The sequence below is a fragment of the Rhamphochromis longiceps genome, linkage group LG15 (assembly GCF_057381845.1).
Source record: "Rhamphochromis longiceps isolate RC_006_pf linkage group LG15, R_longiceps_female_GT1.1, whole genome shotgun sequence".
Classification (NCBI taxonomy): Eukaryota; Metazoa; Chordata; class Actinopteri; order Cichliformes; family Cichlidae; genus Rhamphochromis; species Rhamphochromis longiceps.
The window spans coordinates 26115662-26129311 of NC_140571.1; the positions used below are offsets into that span (position 1 = coordinate 26115662).

The following is a 13650-nucleotide window of genomic DNA, read 5'->3' on the forward strand; positions in this document are numbered from 1 at the left end:
TTATGATAAATGATGTTGGATAAAGAAAGTTTGAATAACTAAAACAACCGATGGAATGCAATAAAGATGTTAAACAGATGCGATAAGTACGACTGGAGTTATTGGACTGTGACAAGAAAATTCATAACGGTGGCATCGCGTCACCCCTGCCATCGAACACCTCAGTGGCTTCAAGCGTAGGCTTAGCCTCTACCGATGTACAATGTAAAAATAAAAATGTTTTAAAACCTGAGATTTAAGCCTCAAATTTAAAAACTGATCGAATCCTGAGTCCGGTGAGAATAAATTAGTCTGTCTTGTTCTTTTGTCTCCTCAGTTTTCCATCGAGCACATCCAGCTGGAGACCGAAGGTATGAAGCCGCACTAATGATGGCATTAAATAACTCGCAGAGAGGAGGAAGATGATGATGGACGCTGAACATTGCTTCAGAGTAGAGCTGGGCGATAGTACGATAACGATATGTATCGCGATATAACTTTTACTCGATAGAGAAATTAAGCTATCGCGATAGACCTCGCCGCTCTTGTCCTCCTAAAAAAAAAAAAAAAAAAAAAGGTCAGCCAATCCAAATTAAGTAGCGCAGAGCCGAACCAATCACAGCCGCAGCGTCACGTCGCGTGACTTGTTACGTACAGCACAAGTGCCAAGCCGCACGTGTGTTTGTTTGGGAAGCAGCCAGCGGGTAATGGAGGAAATGAGTGTGCCGACTAGAAAAATCAACCGAGCGTGACCGAAGAGAAAACAGATGATGGTTCCAATGCCGGAGAGATTGTCGAACGGAAGAGCCATAGAAGTTCCGTAGTGTGAAGGTATTTCGGCTATTTCAAGTCTGACAAAAAACAGAGTAGCGTGCACTGTAAATTGTGCCGAAAGCAAGTCTGGAAATACAATAAACTGGTGCATGCGTCACACTGTGCGCCACGTTATTGTTTCGGTGAAATGAATTTCTACAATACTGTTACTGTTAATTCTACTCTCTGCAGTGTTTAAATGCTTACATATACACACAGTTACTGTCCGTCCACACATACGACTTGGTTCTGCTTCTATGCCCCAGCTTTGTTTACTTTTTCCCACCGAGGCTTCTAGACTTCTGATTGGCCAACATTTCTGCACGGTTAGGAATCTAGCGCCACCTGCTGCTTTGGCATGTTCATAGCAGCGTTTCCCTTCATTTCTGCCTTTATGTGTGGACGGGATTATTTTTTTAAAACAAAAACGGAAAATCTCCGTTTTCAAAAATACCCGTGTACGTGTGGACGTAGCCTCAGTCTCTGACTGGAAGCGCTAATTCGTCATTCGGCTTTTGTCAGACTAAAGTAACTGTTAAAACTGTTTGAAAAGCTAAGCTATACAACAAGGAGAGATTGAGAATTTCCTTTTAGTTCTCAGTTTATTTGATACTGACAAAAGTTAGTCAGTTTTGTCTGTTCTTCTGTAAAACAAACTAAGATTTATTTTTAGAATAAGTGGAATTGACAATTTAGTCTGTTTCGTTTGTTCTATTTTGAAACTTAAACGCTTTAGCGGCTGCCTTTTGTGTAGTTTGCAATATTTGCCTTTATTTATCTGAAAAAGTCTCATGTTCCTTAAGTACATCTACCCTGTTGAACTTATTATGGGAAATAAATATTTAAATAAAAACAAGCTGCTGATTATTTCACATTTTACTTGTGAGCAACGGCACATTTAAATCTTACAAATATAGTTATTTGGCTTATATCGTGATAGATATCGTTATCGCCTGAAATGAAAAAAAAAACATATCGTGATATGAAAAAATCTCATATCGCCCAGCTCTACTTCAGAGAAATGCAGCTGTGCAGTTTCCTCTTTGTGCTCGTCAGCAGAGATCAGAGCTGTTACTAGGGGGAGAAAAAAACCCTGAAACTGCAGCAGACTGCAGCACGCTGCCACTGATCAGATAAATGATTAAATAAATCACATGACATCAGGGTGGAGGAAGCCCGCAGGGTGTCAGGGGCAGGTGTTTGGTGTACATTTCCTAATAATTAATAACACTTAAATGAACCTGTGATCTCTCTTTTATAAACCGATGAAAACATGTGGAGGACAGAAACTCTGAGCTTCAGCAAACGTGAAAATAAAGTTGTTGTTTACGCAAACGCACCCTCATGGCGTCCCTGTTCGTTTTTTTTTTGTTTGTTTTCCTGAAATGTGTCCATTTGTCCACCTTCAGGCTCAGAGCGCGGCACTGTAGAGAAGGTGTGCCTTCAGGCGTCGGAGCTGATCAGCTGCGAGTGGTGCAACGTGCGGAAACTTCCCGTCTTGTTCTTCCAGACGACCCCGCAGGAGTGCCAGCGCCTGCGCACTCAGCTCAACATGTCCAAGGAGAAGGGAGGCCAGTGGTACGACTGCACAGGAGACGGTGAGTACACAAATGTTTCCTTGGCGGCGTGGCATTGACGTGTCTTCACGCTGAGTCAAAGTAAACTCAAGTCAGACCGCTACCCCTTCTCGCCGCCAGAGTCGGACGAGAAGTACATCGTCCTCATCTTCGAGAACGGCTTGCCGATGAAGGAGCAGATGATCCTGGAGGACATCCTGGGCGAGATCGGCAGGACCAACAAACTCATCCCCTTCCCTGCCAAGCTGCCCTTCGAGGAGGCCAACATCCGACTCGTCAACTACAACAAGGCAACAAAGCAGAGGGAGGAGAAGGTGGGAAACCTGCAGATCTCAAAATAAAGTCAAAACTGGGCTTATGTAATGTTCGAGGTTAACGTTTATATGTACCAGTATTACATTTATGCAGTAAACTGGACGCCCTCTGGGGATGGGTATCGTTTAGGTTTTATCCGATACCAGTACCAAACCGGTACTTTTGAAACTGTGCTCGAACCAGTGCTTAAAGAATGGAGAACACAAACTTTGTCCTAAACCTCTCATGTTCAGCTGTTTCCCACTTTTTCTTTGGTCATTTTAGCCTTTTTGGCCAGGGTGAAGGGAGTATCTGCCATCAAACAAGAAGACAGCCGCATGTAACTACGACAGTGTTTGCTAGTTCACCTTACATGCATTAATGTAATAACGTGGTTAGCCTACTCAACGTAAATTACACACGAACAACATTAAGCTACTCGCCCAGAGAAGAACGGCTGCTGCTGCCATCATCATCCGTCATCATTTCTGCTACACTGGCAGGGCTAGGGGCCAGGACTCTCCTCTTCGGGTTCTTGGGGGATGTTGCTAACTCCGGGTCCGATAACAGGCACCACACCCGCAGTAGATGCGCTCGGTGTGAGTTCTTGCAGCAAGCTACCAAATACGGTGCATTTCTCGGCTTTAAAAAACCCTGATATGCGTCACCAGGTGTTTCATGAGATTCAAGGCGTTACCTCCTTTGCACAGTATCAGCTTAAAGCACTTGTTGCAGGCTGCTGAGTTTGCATCTTTTGCTGTGGAGTACAGCCAGACTTTTGACCGCTTTGCTTTGGGCATTTTTAATCTGTAGCTCTGCTCTAAAAGAACGTACGTACCTGGGCCCGCCTACTATCCTCGGAAAGGTAAAATTATTGGCTAGAATTCAAATTGTATGACATCTCAGGGGGAAAAAAAACACCGAAATAAAGCACCGAAATGTGCGCTGCTTTTCGGTCTGGTTACTACCGTTTATGACAGAACCGGTGCCATAATTGCACCAGATACCGGTACCCATCCCTAACGCCTGATGACTCATATCCACTATCCACCCCCAGGGCTGAAAAATAAATTGATTATGGCGTGTTTTTATATATAAAAACACGCCATAATCAATTTATCTATATGGTCATATTTATGTGGTATTGTGTTATACCACAGTGACTGCAGCTGGTCAAACAGTTTAAGATTAAAAGCCAGATTTCTTTTCCTTTTTTTTTTTTTTTTTTTTTTTTTTTTTTATAAATATTGCGCTACCTTTTATTTCTTTTTTTTTCTTTCTTCTCTTCTTTGCTCTCTGCAGGTGACGCCGGTACACACCCCACCCAAACTCACCCCCGCCTCCTCCCCAGTAACCAAGGCTTCACAGGTCTCCCCCGTAGCATCCGTCAGCATGCCTGTGCGCACGCGGATGGCCACCCGACAGCAGACCAGCGCCTTCTTTGAAGATGATGAAGACGACATGACCGACCTGCAGCCCACCTTCTCCGGACCAATCATCAAGTGAGCACCTCTGCTGCCCCCTGCAGGGCTTGTTGACCTGTTCAATTCAAAACTAATCCTGCAGTTTAAATCACAGCGTCACGTTTACTTTTCAGTATCAGGAGTCGTTTAACTGTTTGCCCTGTCGATGGCGCTGCTGTTACCCTCATCTCTGTGTTGCAGGTTAATGGTGTACCCTCCTCCTCCAGCCAAAGGTGGAATAACCGTCACTAATGAAGACCTGCACTGCCTTAATGATGGGGAATTCCTTAACGATGTTATCATAGACTTTTATTTAAAGTAAGTTTTCATGTCGTCTATACTCAAGATCATTCTGGGGTTCTTTTTGTTTGTTTTGTTTTTTAAGGCTGAGATCATTTTCGGTGACATTTTCTTCCTGTCCTGTTTAGATATTTAGTTTTAGAAAAGTTAAAAAAAGAAGATGCACAAAAAATCCATGTGTTCAGCTCTTTCTTCTACAAACGGCTGAACCAGAGAGAGCGCAGGAACGCCCCGGACACAACAAACCTGCCGTGAGTGTCGCCTCTGCCTGCACCGGATGTTTTTAAAGATAATTGTCTGACGGTTTGACTCCTAAACCTGACTTCTTTTGGTTTCCCAGCATCCAGAAAAGGAAGCACAACAGGGTAAAGACGTGGACTCGACATGTTGATCTATTCCAGAAGGATTTTATTTTCGTTCCTATCAATGAGTCGTGAGTGTCTGGATCTGTACTCGGCTGTTTTTCATGGGAAGCTTTGGTCCTGTGAAGCCGTTGAAATGCTGAATGACGGAAGCTCTGTTTCTATTTCCTCAGAGCGCACTGGTACCTGGCCGTTATCTGCTTCCCGGGCCTTGACCGTCCGGTGCTTGAGCAGAACCCGCTGTACCACAGCCTGTTTCCCGCCACCCTCACCGCAGAGTCTGAGGAGAACATCCCGGACCACTGCCGGCCTCTGTCTCCCGACAGAGACGGGCTGGACAGCTCCTCGGAGCAGCTTTCACCCGGAGGAGCTCCGGAGGGGTCCTTGGACGATCTGACTGATGGCGAACTCGCTACTGAAAGCCCTGCATTCACGGAGGGTGGGCAGCAAGAGCCCTCTGCAATGTCAGGGAACGGCCAGGTCAACGGCGAGCAACAATACACGAGTGAGTCGAGCACCGGGGCTCTGACCAGTGGTTCAGTAAGGGCGTTTCAGAGAAACACGGGGTAGTTAAACTTACTTAATACACCAGAATGTGGTGAAGTTTGAAACGTTCGTCTCTCGAGAGGCATTTAATGAAAACAAAGCTACATGTTGCACACAACGGCGTAGCAGGGAGTTTGCCTCACAGAGGCATCTTCATCACACCCTTCTCACCCTGCTGAGGGTTTGATGAAAGTTTGTATTCAAGTTTTCTTCTGTTTAATAATCTGTTGATTGGTTTCTGCGATTTCTAGGCGGATTGCACAGAATCAGTATGTGCTACGGTTCAGGAAAAATGGACGACGACCCCTACACCTTCTCCGATGACCAGAGCTCCTGTCAGGTGCTTCAGCCTTCATTGTGTGTGTGTGTGTGTGTGTGTGTGTGTGTGCGTACACACACTCAATGAGTTCTGTGTCTGTGCAGGACGAGTGCAGCGAGGACGGGACTCTGGCTGAAGATGGTCTCGGCTCCGACGCCTCGAGCCTGACAACCAAACAGAGCCTTTGCAAACAGTGAGTGCACGCACTGCTGCTACTCCACCTGCAGAGGGCGCCGCTGCCCTGCTGAAGCAAAGAGCAGAGCGAGCCCTCGCTCACACAATCGTGTGTTCTCTCTTTCAGGCCTTGTATTCTCATCATGGACTCCCTGAGAGGCCCGGCTCGATCCACCGTGGTCAAAACTCTGAGAGAGTGAGTGTCCACATCTGCACTGACAAACATCTGGCTCATTCCTGGTATTCGTCACTGTTTAAGTCCATGTCGTATGAAAATAGGCTAATGATCATTTCTATATAGCTTGTCTTACACGATTAGCCCCCTCTATCACAGGAAACAACTCTAGGTATCCAGTTATTTATTTTTACAGTCACTGATTTATTTATATATTATGTTATTTCTACTAATATATTCTTTTAGCACTGTAGCCTAAAATGCTCATTACTTTTGCATAGCATTAATAAATGCCTAACTTAACTGAATTAAATAAAATGGTATTATAAAGTCTTTATGGTTAATTAAAAGGAGTAAACTGACAAAAATGTAATTTTAAAATCTTGGACCTGCTCACCTGTAGCTGTGCTACTCTGCAACCAAAACAATGAGTGTGTCTTTACCGCAGCTTCAAGTTAATACAGAACACAACCAAAGAAACCCGATGCTGCAGTCAGCTAAGTTTGATGCCTAATCTTAGAGGAGACAAACATTATCAAAGAGATGGTGTTTGTCTCCTGAATCCAAACTAGAAGCTGGTTCCACAGAAGAGGGGCCTGAAAACTGAAGGCTCTCCCTCCCATTCTACTTTTAAATACTCTAGGAACAACAAGTAGGCCTGCAGAGCGAGAGCGAAGAGCTCTAATGAGGTGATATGGTACTATAAGGTGATTAAGATGGGGCCTGATGAAGACCTTGTACAGGGAGTGCAGAATTATTAGGCAAATTAGTATTTTGTCCACATCATCCTCTTCATGCATGTTGTCTTACTCCAAGCTGTATAGGCTTGAAAGCCTACTACCAATTAAGCATATTAGGTCATGTGCATCTCTGTAATGAGAAGGGGTGTGGTCTAATGACATCAACACCCTATATCAGGTGTGCATAATTATTAGGCAACGTCCTTTCCTTTGGCAAAATGGGTCAAAAGAAGGACTTGACAGGCTCAGAAAAGTCAAAAATAGTGAGATATCTTGCAGAGGGATGCAGCAGTCTCAAAATTGCAAAGCTTCTGAAGCGTGATCATCGAACAATCAAGCGTTTCATTCAAAATAGTCAACAGGGTCGCAAGAAGCGTGTGGAAAAACCAAGGCGCCAAATAACTGCCCATGAACTGAGAAAAGTCAAGCGTGCAGCTGCCAAGATGCCACTTGCCACCAGTTTGGCCATATTTCAGAGCTGCAACATCACTGGAGTGCCCAAAAGCACGAGGTGTGCAATACTCAGAGACATGGCCAAGGTAAGAAAGGCTGAAAGACGACCACCACTGAACAAGACACACAAGCTGAAACGTCAAGACTGGGCCAAGAAATATCTCAAGACTGGTTTTTCTAAGGTTTTATGGACTGATGAAATGAGAGTGAGTCTTGATGGGCCAGATGGATGGGCCCGTGGCTGGATTGGTAAAGGGCAGAGAGCTCCAGTCCGACTCAGACGCCAGCAAGGTGGAGGTGGAGTACTGGTTTGGGCTGGTATCATCAAAGATGAGCTTGTGGGGCCTTTTCGGGTTGAGGATGGAGTCAAGCTCAACTCCCAGTCCTACTGCCAGTTTCTGGAAGACACCTTCTTCAAGCAGTGGTACAGGAAGAAGTCTGCATCCTTCAAGAAAAACATGATTTTCATGCAGTACAATGCTCCATCACACGCGTCCAAGTACTCCACAGCGTGGCTGGCAAGAAAGGGTATAAAAGAAGTAAAACTAATGACATGGCCTCCTCGTTCACCTGATCTGAACCCCATTGAGAACCTGTGGTCCATCATCAAATGTGAGATTTACAAGGAGGGAAAACAGTACACCTCTCTGAACAGTGTCTGGGAGGCTGTGGTTGCTGCTGCACGCAATGTTGATGGTGAACAGATCAAAACACTGACAGAATCCATGGATGGCAGGCTTTTGAGTGTCCTTGCAAAGAAAGGTGGCTATATTGGTCGCTGATTTGTTTTTGTTTTGTTTTTGAATGTCAGAAATGTATATTTGTGAATGTGGAGATGTTATATTGGTTTCACTGGTAAAAATAAAGAATTGAAATGGGTATATATTTGTTTTTTGTTAAGTTGCCTAATAATTATGCACAGTAATAGTCACCTGCACACACAGATATCCCCCTAAAATAGCTAAAACTAAAAACTACTTCCAAAAACATTCAGCTTTGATATTAATGAGTTTTTTGGGTTCATTGAGAACATGGTTGTTGTTCAATAATAAAATTATCCCTCAAAAATACAACTTGCCTAATAATTCTGCTCTCCCTGTATGGTGTGGGAGAAATTAAAAAAAAAAAAAAAAAAAAAAAAAAAAAATCCACATACCAGCGAATACTTGGAGTCATGGCTGGAAAGTTCAGAAAGTTGTTTTTATTGTTTGTTGTAAAATTTACAGTTTTTATAGCAGAAGATTTCTTTTTAAAAAGCTGCTGCACAGTCATCAGTTATTTGATTACCTGTTGCTGTTTGCACAAAATCATCATTACTGTGTTAAACACACATTTTAAACCTAATCAAGAATGTCAGCATAAATATTTATGAGAAACCCAAACTGTATGAAAATCACTTATTCGAATTCTGCAGTCCTCTGCTTACACACACACACACACACACACACCACCTGTGCTGACGCATCTTCCCAGCGACCAATCAGTTGCCTCCATTTATCAATCATAGAAGTAATCTGCTTGGAGTGCATAAAATGCTTTAACGTTGAGGCTACTCGGACCTGCTCTGTGGGTTTCGTGGCGTCTGACTGCGTCTGCGTTTGTTTTAGGTACCTGGAGGTAGAGTGGGAGGTGCGTAAAGGCACTCAAAGGAGTTTTGGGAAGGACGTCATGAAGGGTTCCAGCCCACGCGTCCCTCAGCAGGACAACTTCAGCGACTGTGGCGTTTACATCCTGCAGTATGTGGAGAGCTTCTTTGAGGTGAGAGCTTTATAGAGTTGGACATCGGTGCAGTTCTGGTCAGGAGTTGAAAATTCAGGCTGCTCTGTAAGTGACATTTGTCCTTCGTCCTTTCCGTACAGAATCCGATTCCCAGCTTCCACCTGCCAATGAACCTGTTGGAGTGGTTCCCTCAGCAGAGGATGAAAACGAAGCGCGAGGAGATCAAGGAGCTTATCCGAAAGATTCAAGCTCAGCAGGAACTGGACAAGAAGGAGTCTGACCAGGTCGAGGCTCCGCCGGGCTCCCCAGAGGAGCCAGAGATCGAAGAGACATCTGGGTTGAACGGCAGACTGCCAAACATACCCATTAGACCCTGAATCCACCTCACCCCCCTCCTGTTTGGCGTGGGAGGGGGGCGTGGACCTGATTGTACGCTGCTGGTTTCACTTTGACGTGTCTGAAACGTTCCTCACCTCCCTCCGTTAACCACAGACCACACCTGAACTTTGTACTGAATAAATGATGAAGTGTAAATACGCCGGAGTTTCTCCCGCTGCCTTTGTAATTTACTGTTATACGAGTCATTCATGGAGTGCCCCGTTAAGTTATGTTTCATAGATGTTCTTCTCTCTGCAGGAGGATCCCTGCAGAAGATACTGTCTCGCTCTCGCATTGGTTATTTTCTAAGCTTTCAGGTTTGTGTAGACAAACAGAAGGAGAAGAATAAAAGAACAGAAAATTGCTGTCTAAGTTATAAGGATCCACCCGTCTGAGGAGAGAAACAGTTTTTGGAGAGTTGATTTCCAGCTCGTGAATCACACGGTCGTAGTTCAGTGCTTGTTGTGTCTCTTCCATGTGGAGTGGATAAATTTTCAGCATTAAAAGAAAACTTTTGATGCAAGAGCACTTCCTCTGCCTTAGCTTCTCATTTGTTTCCTCAGCCACAACATCGACACCCACCGTCACAGCGCGGACCGCCGGTCAGCTGATCCGGGCTCCAGCTTCAGGTGGAGGTTTGGTTTGAGCGTGATGTGGGAGGGGTGTAAATGTAGCAGGAAAATATCCTCCCAGCTACGTGCTGTTGATATACAGTGGCTTGAAAAGGTATTCGGCCCCCTTGAACTTTTCCACCTTTTGTCACATTACAGCCACAAACATGAATCAATTTTATTGGAATTCCACGTGAAAGACCAACACAAAGTGGTGTACACGTGAGAAGTGGAACGAAAATCATACATGATTCCAAACATTTTTTACAAATAAATAACTGCAAAGTGGGGTGTGTGTAATTATTCAGCCCCCTCACATGCCCTTTGTCCTTTCCGTACACATTCAGATGTGCAGAGCTGGTAGAGACATACCCTAAAAGACTGGCAGCTGTAATTGCAGCAAAAGGTGGTTCTACGAAGTATTGACTCAGGGGGCTGAATAATTGCACACACCCCACTTCACAGTTATTTATTTGTTAAAAACGAAGTGGAACGAAAATCATGTCTGATTGTACACCACTTTGTGTTGGTCTTTCATGTGGAATTCCAATAAAATTGATTCATGTTTGTGGCTGACAAAATGTGGAAAAGTTCAAGGGAGCCGAATACTTTTGCAAGCCACTGTAAGTGAAATGAAGCAGGTATGTCAAACATCAACTCTGCTGAATTTTGTTTTCACCAATGTTTGGAGTTTTCTGTGACCTCATCCATCTACCTGAATGTCTTCCTTGACTTGCAAGGAGTGCCTGGAGTTGGCCACCCCTGCTCTAGATGCTGCTGAACTAGCCCAGGGGTGGGCAACTCCAGGCCTCGAGGGCCAGTGTCCCTGCAGGTTTTAGATGTGTCCTTGAACCAACACAGCTGATTTAAATGGCTAAATTAGCTCCTCAACATGTCCTGAAGTTCTCCAGAGGCCTGGTAACGAACTAATCATGTGATTCAGGTGTGTTGACCCAAGGTGAGATCTAAAACCCGCAGGACACCGGCCCTCGAGCCCTGGAATTGCCCACCCCTGAACTAGCAGATTAAGGAGCTGCTTCACTCCTGGCTGTTTCATCTGGGCCGCCTAGATGCCGAGAGGACTTTGAACGTCTCTGTGTGAACCTGCGTTAATTAGTTCCCTTCATATCAGACCAATCTGTGAACCTGAGAAGCAACCCCACACATAATGCTATCACCCCCATGCTTCACAGTAAGTCTGGTGTTAACAGTGCCTGGTCTTTCCTCAGCAATAATTTAGTTCACTCCCTAAAAATCCAAGTTTTGAATTCATCTTCAGGATTTCACGCTCAAGTCTGGAAGGTGGACGTCTCCATGTCAGGCCTCTGATGCTCAGTTAGAGGCTGTTGGGCTATGACAAAGGCTCTTGGCTGATAATCTCGGAGTATAACGTCTTTTCCCACGACCACCAGAGTTGCTCACTGCAGCTGCATCAGCTAGTGTTAAATCCCTTGAACCAAATTAATCGCTGTAGTAATTATCCAGTGGAAGGTTCTTTCTAATTTGCTCTGTTCAGTCCTGCTGGTGACTTTATTTTATATATGTGTTTTTTTTTTTAGCAGGCAGCGTTCTTAAGAGATGTGAGATGTCCACTTTCGACCAATCGTGGAACAGTAAAGATATTACGTCTGAACCAGTCAACTCCAGATTTTCTCTTCTTAATTGGATCGAGCCCCACGTCACATAAAAACACATCCATGCAGACAGGCAAACCGAACCGGTCCCGTCACCATCCTAGGAAAGTCCAGAAAGGTGACTAACCAGCTGTTTGATTCTTTTAGTTTGATATGCCAGTGAGCAGAAACATCTAGACCTGCTGTGTGTCCTCACTCAGGTGTGGCTCCTCGCAGTGATCAACATGAAGCAAGTTCAGTTTGTTGAAGGTCGCCTGCTGCATCAGGTGGTTTGTTTGAAGCGCTGCTCTCAGCTTTCAGTTTTCTAACCAGCGTCCCATTACAGACAATAAAACATTCATGACTCCTCTGCGGTGTTTTGTCCTTCCACTTACCATGAAACCTTTACAGCATCAAAGCATTAAATATAAATTAAGTGTTTTATGTGTTGATGGAAGCCGAAGCCCTCATCATGATTGTCTTTAAGAAGATAAAACCAGCGCCTGCTTTACTTCCTGGCTTCTTTCCAGAGTTTTTAAATCAAGAGCAGCCACTCAGGCAGGGCTTTCTCCAGCTGCTCTAACAGCCTGAGCTTGTACAGTCTTATTATTTCAAACTTTAAATAAAGCCTCGTAGACTCGAGTCTAGCGTTTCTGACTGACACAGACTGAATACATCACACATAACCTCATCAGATGCTTTTCTGCTCTTACTGATCACTCAAAGCACTTTTCACGCATCTTTTTGTTTTATTCCCTGAAATGCTTCATCCACTTTGCATCCACACCAAACAGACACAGCTGTGGTAGGAAGCCGGAGTACCCGGAGGAGGAAACCCGGGAGACCCCAGGTCTCATCTTGAGATCTACATCAAAGAGAAAAGAAAGCACCACAGGAGATGGCAAATACCATAAATAGACACAAACCACAACAAGAACAAAAACACTTCAAAGAGACACAAAAAACACAAATACACAAAGGATCTACAAAGAGACATCAGTAATGACGAAGACACAAAACTACCAGAAATAGACAAAAAAAAAAAAGACTCAAGCATCTGCATGCAATGAGTAGGCAAAAATAAGTGTATGCAAAATATTACAGAAGACACAAAACCACGTGAAAGCAGCACACATTTACCTAAACAAATATAAAATGACCATGAAACAACTTTCTACACTTTTAAGAAGACAAAAATAATCTTAAAAGAGAAAAACACCTTGGAATGGACAGAGCAAAAGAAAAGGAAATAAAACGCCTATGTAACAGAGAAACAAGATTGTAGACAAAAACTGTCTCGCAACACACACAAAAATTACCAAAAGACACAAAAATGATAGCAAAAACAACAACGACGACGACAAAACACTCCTATGTGAAACAAACGATTAAAACGCATCACCACAAAAACATATAAAAACAGACACACTACTAAAAGGATTAAAACAAACATAAAAACAAACATATGGAAACGTCATGAAACAATTCGAAGACACAAAACAACAACAACAAAGCAATCTATGCACTGACTGCAAAACAACACAAACCGAGCACAAAGAAATCACCAAACTACGGAAAATGATTACAAAAATAAAACGACGTGAAATACGATGAGGCAAAAATAACCACGAAAAAGATGAAAACATTTTGTGAGAACCGCTGAAGAGACACAAATGTAAGATTTTTTGTGACCAGTGTTTAGAAATAAAAACACTATTTCGTATATTTCTTTTTTTTTTTCTTTTTTGTGTAACATTGTCAGTTTTTCTCCGTTTTTATTCAATTATTCTTTTATTGATATAGTGAGAAATTCAGTCCAGAACAAAGAAAACGCGTCACAGAAGATTTTGGCTCATCTTTAAATCACAGACCAACTTTGACTCGAGCGACGAGAAGAGTCCTCTCAGCAAACCAAAGCACAAACTCCACAAGCATCTCAACCACCTGTGACAGCTGAGGCAACATCTGCATCTCACCTGGTGCTTACAGCTTCATTGATATGACCTGATTAATTAATGATCATCTGTATTTTACTGTATTCCATCCGAGAGTCGTGTGCTGTGAGTGTGGCAGCAGACAGATTAGCACCATTGTTGTCGTCTTTGACATTATCCCTATTAATCCTTCCTCACAC

At 43.7% G+C, this 13650-nt stretch overlaps 1 protein-coding gene across 2 annotated transcripts in view; it reads left to right on the forward strand.

The window, feature by feature from the left end:
- Window positions 1-9817, forward strand: part of senp6a (SUMO specific peptidase 6a) — a 29732-nt gene extending 19915 nt beyond the window's left edge. For both annotated transcript variants that reach the window (XM_085381685.1, XM_085381686.1), the window contains 13 exons: window positions 317-350; window positions 2202-2390; window positions 2490-2683; window positions 3966-4165; window positions 4328-4444; window positions 4555-4677; window positions 4767-4859; window positions 4962-5293; window positions 5586-5674; window positions 5758-5846; window positions 5955-6023; window positions 8803-8953; window positions 9055-9817. In XM_085381685.1, the coding sequence (XP_085237811.1) occupies window positions 317-350; window positions 2202-2390; window positions 2490-2683; window positions 3966-4165; window positions 4328-4444; window positions 4555-4677; window positions 4767-4859; window positions 4962-5293; window positions 5586-5674; window positions 5758-5846; window positions 5955-6023; window positions 8803-8953; window positions 9055-9291 (1917 nt within the window). In that variant the 3' untranslated portion in view covers window positions 9292-9817. The remainder of the gene's footprint in view (window positions 1-316; window positions 351-2201; window positions 2391-2489; window positions 2684-3965; window positions 4166-4327; window positions 4445-4554; window positions 4678-4766; window positions 4860-4961; window positions 5294-5585; window positions 5675-5757; window positions 5847-5954; window positions 6024-8802; window positions 8954-9054) is intronic.
- The last annotated feature ends 3833 nt before the right edge of the window (window positions 9818-13650 follow it).